Source organism: Cajanus cajan, chromosome 8 (assembly GCF_000230855.2).
Source record: "Cajanus cajan strain Asha chromosome 8, NIPB_CcT2T_4, whole genome shotgun sequence".
Taxonomy (NCBI): Eukaryota; Viridiplantae; Streptophyta; class Magnoliopsida; order Fabales; family Fabaceae; genus Cajanus; species Cajanus cajan.
The window spans coordinates 5785241-5795303 of record NC_138524.1 but is presented as its reverse complement, the minus strand read 5'-3'; the positions used below and the strand labels follow the sequence as shown (position 1 = coordinate 5795303).

General features: G+C 31.6%; 1 protein-coding gene across 1 annotated transcript; it reads right to left on the bottom strand.

Annotated features, from left to right (window-relative positions):
- Positions 1-717: 717 nt before the first annotated feature.
- On the bottom strand, positions 718-4739 carry LOC109797833 (AP2-like ethylene-responsive transcription factor PLT2). Its single transcript, XM_020357979.3, has 10 exons — positions 4247-4739; positions 3965-4155; positions 3513-3879; positions 3326-3408; positions 3139-3147; positions 2938-3026; positions 2782-2855; positions 2384-2434; positions 2198-2274; positions 718-1840 (listed from the first exon to the last, which is right to left on the bottom strand). Exons 2-10 carry the CDS (start codon positions 4101-4103, stop codon positions 1068-1070), a joined length of 1662 nt encoding a protein of 553 aa, XP_020213568.2. The 5' UTR covers positions 4104-4155; positions 4247-4739; the 3' UTR covers positions 718-1067.
- Positions 4740-10063: the final 5324 nt, after the last annotated feature.

Genomic DNA, 10063 nt, shown 5'->3' with positions numbered 1-10063 from the left:
TGTTGTGTATGATAAGATAATTAAGTTTTATAATTATTATTTTAAAATCATATATAATTAATTTTATTTAATTGACAATATACAAAACTATACATTGATAGTATACCAAAATTAATAAACTTTCAATAATAAGGTTACCAATTTCAAGAATTAATTGTGCAAAAAAAAAATCAATTGGAATTTCATAAAATCTTAATGTAAAACAATCTTACATATGAATATTGTAGAAATTACTAGGTTAAAATGTATTTCACAATTCAACTTAACTTTTTGCTTTATTATGTCAAGTTAATTAGATTTCATTTTAGACCATGAAACTCATAATTTGGTATACCTTTTCTTATCGTACATATAAAATATAATATCTAGTTTGGTTACTCACAATTATTCATAAAATAAAATACTAGAATGTACACTACCTTTTTATGCTACTTATAAATTACACCAAACTTGGTAACATTTTCCGAAATTTCAAAGCCTACCATTTCTTTAATTTAACAGTAATACCAAACTTAAAATATAAATCATTACAACAATTTTATAATAATTTTTTTCTCCTAAACTTCTCTCCATCATCATTCATCTTATCACATTTTGTTTTTATTAATAAATATAACATTATACTCTTCGATCATGATCATCAATGAAGCTTCCCAATAAAAAAAATTATACTTTTGATTTCTTATCCAACGCTATAAGACTTTCTTCTTATCTTTGTTAAAATATAATACTTGTGTGAAAATAACGTTTGTTGCTCTTAATCAAATCATAGCAAGCATCGATTAATTAAGCAAATACTAGCAGATTAGTACATATAAGTCAATGCATGAGTAAAACACCGAAATCAAACAAAAGTCTCACCAACATTCCGCATAAGTAGACATAAATATTAGATATATGGTCTTTGCTCACTTACTGAGTGGTCAATGTCTTACAGAAAATCAGCACCTATTTTTTTTCCAATTGCGAGAATATTAAACCCAAAGATAATCAAATAAAAAAAAAGCAAAAAGCATAACAAAATTGTATGGCGACTCGTTGTCCCATACACACTAGAACTACCCTCCTCACTCATTCCACATTGTGAACACCCCACCATTTGACGTCTGCATGGACTCCGCCGCCGCCGCCGACCAACCACCGTAGCCTCCGGCGGGCATGTCATAGTCAACCTTCACCAACCCTAGCTCCTCCGCCGTCCCCACGGCGTTCCCCGACGCAGCATTATTCGAAGCCATACCAAATCCATTCACAAACCCACCAACATTAATATTATTATTATTATTGTTACTATTATTATTATTATCCAACACAGATGAAGAAGAAGAAGAAGAGCCAATGTTCATCATTCCCTGAAGCAACGCAGGGTGGTTCTGAAGGTAACCGTTGTAGAGCTGAGCGTTGTTCTGAAGGTAAGACGAAACGCCACTCTGCTGGTGCAACTGAAGCTGCGTTTGGATGTAACCCTGGTGCAGCGACGAAGGGTCTTGGTGAGAGAAGTGAGAACCTATGTCGTGGTTTTGGAGAGTTAGCAGAGGCTGAGGTTGCTCGAACTGGTGATGCTGCATTAGAGGGTACGCGTGGTGGAGCCTGCTAGAGCTTGAGGTTCCGTATTGAAACGTGGATGAACCAAGTGCTATCATCTCTTCACGTTTCCTCGAAGACTCTAGAGCTTGAGCTTCCTTCAACCGTTTTGCAGCGCCTCCTCCTATTGGGAGAGTGTTGCTTTCGAGAATGGCTTTCACGTCGTAACGACTCATGTCAAAGTTGGTCACAGCGTTCAAACCTCTGAACTTTATGGCTGCTATGTCGTATGCTTCTGCAGCCTCTTCCTCAGTACCTGCAATCGGAAGTAGTTTGTTTTCACATGAATAAGATATTTGTGTTGGTTTACTTTTCTTTTTTTCTTTTTTATAAACTCAATATTACACTGCTAAAAGTAATTAAAAGACTAATAATTTGAGATTCTTAAATTTCTTTAAGGAGTTATTATTCATAGAAATTACAAAGAGAACAACAAAATTTGAATTTATAACTCTGTAAATATTACTTCAACTTTATACATCATAGTGGTTATAGAGGTTAATCTTTCTTAATAAATATTTTTCTTTTCTATATGGATGATAGTTGTTGGTTACTTTGAACTTCTAGCTATTTGGTGTAACTTTGTTTGCATGGGGTTAAATGTGTGGCTTACTGAAAGTTCCTAAGTAAAGATCTTTGTTTCCTGCGACTCTGCCAATCCTCGCCTGCCATCTCCCGTGTTGGTGATGCCTGAACAAAAAATAATAATATTCTGCTATGAAACAGTGTAGAAATTAAAGAAGCGAATGCATTGTATGATAGGAAGAAGAGAAGAAAGCATTGTTGTCCCGTTTGACACCTTGTAACTCCGCGATACATTGATGCACCCCTGGAGAAACCACTGCTTTTCCTGCAAATCATTAACACACTACCTTCAACAAGCATTTGAAAGAGTTCTATGGAAATTGCAAAAGTGCCTTATAAACTCTTTTTAATTAAGTTATTTCAACAAGTATCATGTAGAAACTCATCAAAACAAGCCCTAATTATTTCAAGAAGTATCATATATTAAGTTCTCAGGTATCGAAACATTTAATTAAATAAAATGGTTTATGCAAAAGCAATCTTAATATTTGTATGTACCCTAACAAAGTAACTACTTAATTTAAAAATTGAGTCCTCTTGTCACCGTTATTGCACTATATATTATTGATTTGTATATAATCTTTAGGCATGCTATCTCTCTTAACTAGTCACCTTCTAATGGCGGCAACAAATTCCTGTCTCGTCATGTGTTTCATTTCATCCAATTCCTTCTCATAGTTGCTAATCTGTAAAACAAAATGAAATCAACAAGACTTTCCTTTGAACCAGTGTCTGTGAAGAAGCATTGAGAAAGACTAATTATCTTACAGGAAAGTTGGTAGTGGTGGATGTTCCCCAATACTTCAGTGCAGCCAAATCATAAGCCCTAGCTGCTTTCTCTTCTTTATCATATCCACCTGCCATTAAGTAACAAAAGGAAAACAATACATTTTGTCTTCTGATTTTGCTTCTCCAGAAACTTAAATAAATGGAAAGTGTTTGAAAAAAAATAGAAATAGAGACACTTACCCAAATAAACTAAAGGAAGGTTGATAATAAATTTGTCCAGAAACAAAACAATAAGAGAAATGTGTTAATAAAACTCCCAATTAATAATATTTTCCAAAAGAAAAACACTTCAAAAGTATTCAACTTTAACAAAGAAGAAAAGAAGAATAAAACCGTAAAATTAAATAATAATTCAAAGTCTAATCACCTTGGCGACCCTTTCTTGATTGTCCTTCCCTTCTACAGCTATTATCCCAGAGGTGAGCTTCATACCTTCCAGTCCATCTATGTCTAAATATATTCATATAATTTTCAAAATTAGAGATAAAAAAATAAAACAAAAAAAGTATGCAAAAAATAAATTGATTCATTGAAGCAAAGAATGTCTATCCAACCGTGTTACACCACGATAAATTGATGTTCTCTGGCCGAATGTATCCAAAGTTCTTCTAGGTGCAGCTTCAACAGTGTTTGTACTATTTTCACCACTGGTTTCGCATGTTGAATCCTTTCCACTTCCCATGGAAAGTGTCAACGATTGCAAATTACTATTACCATTTTCTTGATAGTCATTGCTAGGTGTGTCCACCACTGGGTTTTGCATAGGTACGAGACTGTTGTTCGTGAACAGATAATCTGAATCATTTGACTGAATTTCGTTTAAAGCAGCAAGGTCTGACTGATTTTCAGACTTGCTCACTCCAAGAAAATCAGCCACTTTTGGAACTTCGTTGCTGCTATGACTGTTAATCAGATTCCAATCTGTTGAATTAAATAACACAAAAAAATAGGTAAAAATAGAAAGCTAAATTTAATAGAATGAGAAAAAGAAGAGAGAGAAGGGTACCATGATTTTGGAAAGGGTTTTCCATGTTCTCATTCACCAAACCAAGAGAAAATTGATGGTATTGAGTGGCTTGAAGATCATGAGCTGGTAAGGAAGAATGAGTAGGAGAAAGAGGGAACGAAAGCCAGTTGTTGTTCATTGATACTTTATTTGCTTGCTTTACCTTTCAACAAATCAAGAAACACCTGTGTCTAACACATTCAATAAGGAGATGGATATGAACTATTGAGTATATGCATATATTTGCAAGAGAAAAAAAAAAAAAAAGAGATATAGGTTTACCAAGGGTTCTAGCAAGGGTTTAAATCAATGAACACTTTGTATCTCTCCCACCTTTCAACTTCCAAACTTGAGACAAAGGGAGAGAAGAAAGGGTTAACAAAAGAACATTTTAACAATATTTAAAGTGCTTCCCCTCTCCCCTCTTCCCCCTTCTCTGTCCTACTATGTATTAATATATAGTTTAAAACTAAGTAATTATCATGATGTGTGAGTGTCGCACCCCTCTAGCCAAGGTCGTTTTTGTAGACTCTGACTCTTTTCCATCGGTTTCCAACACTAGAAAACAAAGTTAAAATCTGCCTACAATGATTATTAAATAATTAATATCTATGTAATAAGATATTATTAGGGACACGAGTGTGTTATTAAACTATTTTCCCTCAAATCCTTCAGTCTTTGACCAGAGACAATACCACCATTGTAACTGGAAAAATACAATCACATACACCTCCTCACCCTCCCTCTCTCTCTACCCACTTGGTTTATTGGAACTCTCGTCCTCGTTCTGTGAAAACAATGACTCCCAAAAGCCCAGCATTCCCACACACTACAAATCATCTCTCGGTCTCAAAATCAACGACTCTACGTAAAGTTACACTACCGACCTCTCTCTCTCTTGGTGTACACAAGCCACATATACACTTATATAATGAATGAAACTATAATAAAGATCTGAAATGAGATTAAACATCATGTAGAAGATCAGTCCATTGTAGAGAAACTCTCTCGAATTTAGTAGATGTATAAATTAACAAAGAAAAACCAATCTATGGATCCCCGAGTCATGCATGTGTTAAAGATGCATGAGTACGGTCATGCAATATTATAAGGTGAAAATCCGACATATTAAAAATTAAAAGTACTGAAAGAAAGAGTAAGAATTACTTTTTGTTCAAAATGAGACCAAGCTGTATTGCATATTTATATTATTTAATTAACGTGATTCAATTGAGCAGCAATTAAGAAATATAATTTGAAGGGTTTGGTTTGTTCCCCCAAGTAAAAATCTGTTGACCACCTACTCGGTTTCCTCACCCGTCAAAAGGCCACTAGCTTGAAATTAGTTTAAATTAAATTAATTAAACAAGTGCTATCATGTATTTGCATTTTGCAGGTTCATGTCCTTCTCAACACCAGAAGCTTGTATTCTGCTTTTGTTAAGGTTCAAGGTCCATTTTTAGGATATAAACAAATTAAAAAGATCCAGCTATAACCAACACCTACGCACAGTGACTTAAGTTACCCGCACTTAGCATTCTATGTTAGTCCTAATGCATCTTCACGTATCCGAATGAAATGATTACTGAACATGGTACAAATTTCATATTTTATGGAATGTCTAAGTTATGGCTCAATAATATATATAGTATATTCAACTGCTAGAGATAGGGAATAAATTAAGTGACTAGCTAGGCCAAGCTTGGATCTCGTAATATACCGCAATTACAGCACCACACACGCACACACACCTTTTGTGAACATATATTTGGTAGCTTAAGCACAACGTTAAAATGTTCAGTACAATTATAAACACAAACAATAATTTTTATATCACTGACAATACATACGTAAATATTGCATACAATAACATATGTTGAGAGGAATGAAATAACAATGCTACACTTAATATTATGTATGTGTAATTACATGAACTACTACTTGTCATTTATAAATTTACAAAATATGTAAAAGGTGGTAGAGAATTTCCCGTGCTACAATCAGGTTGGTTATAAGCAAATTCTTATATGATATGTAGGTGTAACAAATCATAAGCTGAAGATAATATTTGTTAAAACAACTTCAGCATATATTTTTACATAAACTATTACTCCAAAACTATCACATTTGTTTGATGCATATATCCTACAATTTAAAATTTTCAAATGGAGTGAGAAGATTAAAAGCGCCGCTATATTTATAGAAAAGAACGATTCCATAATTGAATATACGATTTTCAGAGTATAAACATTATCAGTTAGTCAGTGCAAGAGCGAGGGAATCCATGCATGTCATCTGTTCACAGAACTTATTATTTTTCTACCAAATGGAGAAGTGAAGAACTTTACTAATAAAGTGATTAGAGAAATTAGAAACCTTGGACCAAATCAGCCCAGATAGTTAACTAGGTAGCCATGAGATGAATTAGAAGAATCTAAACTAAAAAAATACGATTACTATATATAACATATATTAATTAATGTAGTAGCGATATTACCAACAATAACAGTGAGAAGCACTGGCAGTAAAGAATAAACAATTACAAATACCTGCCAATGTTGATGATGCACTGTTCCCGCCAAATTCTTGCACATAAACAATAGGTGATTTTGACCGAAGTGCACACAATAAGGGAGCAAAACCCCACGTCTTTCGCTGTTCCAATTTTTATACCTCAAAAACACTAAAACTAGAACTAGTTCTCCTAAGCGGTGAAAACACTCTCCATTATTCCAAACGTCAAAACCCTTTTGTCCATTTTTACCTAATTAAGTATTTTCCTTAAAACTTAAAACTTATGCATTCAAGAAGACGAAAAACACAGGTCTGAAGCCTAAAAAACAAAAAGGAGAGTGGAAATCAAAATGGAACTAAAAAGAAGAAAACGAAGTGCATGCATTCATGAGGAATCTGTTTCTCTCAGTGTGTGGAAGTGGTTTTATTTTTTTTCTTGAAAAATGTGGAAGACGAAGAGAATAAATAGAGTTTAGCGAATGGAAGGAAGGAAGGGGTGCATGGTTGGTGGCGTGGCGCTGATTCGCCACCGGCCATACACAGTCAACCCGAAATTAATCAGCTTGTCACGCCGTTTCAGGTTCAGGAGAATGTGACTGACACGTGTCCGTTGTCCCTTCCTGCTTCGGGTTCTCTTTGTCTTCGGCCTTTCACTTTCAAACTTTGCAGCCAAACGAACCAATTATCCTGTTTGCATGCCTGCACTAAAAAACACGAATAGCTAAAGAACTTTGACCACGCTTTCACCACCAAAATCATCTTTCATTATTACTAATATTATCACCAAGAAATACCTCTATATACATCTTCATCTTATTCATTAATTGTTACTCCAAGGATTAATATTTGATTTCCAATTAATTAGTCATGCATTTTGTTTACAGGTTTAATGGACATGCAATCTAATGTAAATGTAAAAGTTTTAACAAAACTTATATACAATTTTTTTAATACGATTTGTATTATTTTCTAATTATAAAATTAAATTTTTATCTTAATATTATATATAAATGCATATTATTAATATTTGCATCATATATATATATATATATATATATTATTGAAGTAAAATTTTGATTCTTAAAGAATCATGTTAACGGAACAAAATAAAATATATCTAAATTTTGTCATAAAAGTTTGCGTACTATCAACTAATTAAAAATTATAATTAGTATGATCATAATTAGTATGACTTTTAAGATGATTAATATAAAAGTAAACAAATTTATAATAAATAATAGTTTGTGATTTAGATATAACAGTGTATAATTTTTTACATTGTTATTGCATATTTTTTCTCTTTATTTATTTAGACATTAATCAACAATTTTTTGTGAGGAGGAAAATTATAGTGCCAATAATAACAAGTTTTGACGATTTGAAGGACATGAGGGTAATTGCATGAAGGGTTGGAGGGCATTTAAGGGCAAGGGAGCTCACGAGGATCCAGAGAAAAATTTGAGAATTTCCAAGAGATGGGAGGAAATGCCGGGAAAGTGCTCGTGTCGCCTCGAAATGAAACACTCGAAAAGGTTGATGTGTTATGTTTGGTTTGGTGTGAGGCCCTCCTCAATGTGATCTTTGAACCCTAGCTAACCCTTACTAGCTTTCTAGGTTTAGGTTTGTTTCTAAAGCACCAGGGCTAGCTAGCTGAGGATAACCAAGGAGACAACAAACATAAAATAAAATTCCCTGCATATAAGCAAGCACAACTTCTGCATGTATGTATGTGTTCCTGGGATTCGGAAAACAGATAGAGTAGTTAGACATGATTTTATAGGAACTTGTTTTTTTAAATCCGAAAACTAAGTGCATGCAGAGTCATTATAATCACCAATACATAATAATTAATTATTAATTTTTTGATCAAACTCTCTCTCCCTCTCTCTATATATATATATATATGCTATACTCCGTTTTTTAAAAGAGTGAAATTTGTCCTGAATAAATAAAAGGCATGTAGAATATGATGATTTTCAATGTAAGTATTGGTGTATTTTTATTCATGTTTGTGTCTTCGCTCTTTTGAGTGCGCGCAGAAACTAAGTACGACTTCGTTGTGTGAATGAACTGAGATATATACTCATCAATATATTGTTCCATGTATTAGTAAAACATACATAACATGATAGCGATGGATTTGGTCAAATATATATCAGATTCCGTAACATTTGATTCCAAAAACATAAAAGGTTCTCCCATATATTTGTTTGTTTTGTTTTTATTTCAAAATATTTAAGATTTGTGTGTGATATTTACTTTCACACTCATTTAAAGGTTAGAAGAGTTTCACATGTGTGTTAGACAGTGTATCCATTCTTTTAAAATAATATTAATTTACACAAGGTGTATTAGATTAAGAGTATGTTTACAGTATTAGAATAATATTATAGAATTTTTTTTTCACAAAAAGTAAAGAATTTTTTCGATAGTTAAATTTTTAAAAGTATTTTTAACTTATATCCAAACAAGTTTTAAGTATATCCATAAGCTTCTTTAAAATAATGTTAAAAGTTAATTAGAAAAAGTTGTTTTTATTTTTCTTACATTATCTTTCAATCACATATTAATTAACACTTAACTATATATGCTAAATTTATTGATTTGTATATAATCATCATTGTTTAAAATTCATACATGAGAATTTTTTTTATTGATTGATAATTAAAAAATTCTTCATATATATTGACAATATATAAAAATTTTATATTCAGAAAGTTATTATAGCACTTTTTTTTTGTAGTGATTATAGTTATAACACTTCGATGATTTACGCTTTGTTTATTTGATGAAGAAAGAGTATAATTAAGAATTTTATTTTTTTTATAATTTCAAAAAATAAAAAAGAGGAAAATGACTTTACTATTTGCTATTTGCTATCTCCACATATTTTTGTTATTTGAATCATATCCGACTGGCTTACTGTGTCTCAATCCTTTTATATCTCAATCTCATAGCAAAAATGTGTCTCTGTAAAATTAGTTTATAAAATAGCAAAAAATTTATAAATTAGTTGATTGGGTTAAAAGTATTTGATAAAATATCAGATAATTATAAAAAGATGTATTTTTTATTGGATGTAGAAAAGGAGTTCAGATAGTAATATGAATAAAAATAAAAAAGCTAATAATTTATAATGCTTAATATATATATATATATATATATATATTATTTTATGTCACAATAAAAACACACAAGTGTAATGGGTTAGTAGTAACTACTAAGTTGTAGTAGTTAAGAGGGAGGTCATGGGCATGATTCCTTGGGAATATACAACTTTGCATTTTTAACTTTAACATAAGTTTAAGATAACATTATCATTATTAATATAAATAAGGCATTATGTATCTCTCTATATTTAAAAAATAAAAATAACAGAGCAAGTGGCTAGAGGAGAAAATTTTGCAATGGTTGAGAAGAAGTTATAACTTATAAAAGTAAAACAATTAAAAATTTTATGTACATAAAAATAGATAATAGCTATTGAATAAGATATCTATATTTAAAAATAATTTTACATTATAATTTAAAATTTTCATTGTAAATCTATATATATATATATATATATATATATATATATTAAAT

What these genes read in the sequence shown, in the direction of transcription:
- LOC109797833 (XM_020357979.3), bottom strand. Translation starts at nt 4,103, where the DNA reads ATGAACAACAACTGGCTTTCGTTCCCTCTTTCTCCTACTCATTCTTCC. An exon ending in TTTGTTGCCGCCATTAGAAG is followed by an intron (nt 2,435 to 2,781) that starts GTGACTAGTTAA and finishes AATGATTTGCAG; the next exon opens with GAAAAGCAGTGGTTTCTCCA. An exon ending in ATGTATCGCGGAGTTACAAG is followed by an intron (nt 2,275 to 2,383) that starts GTGTCAAACGGG and finishes TTTTTTGTTCAG; the next exon opens with GCATCACCAACACGGGAGAT.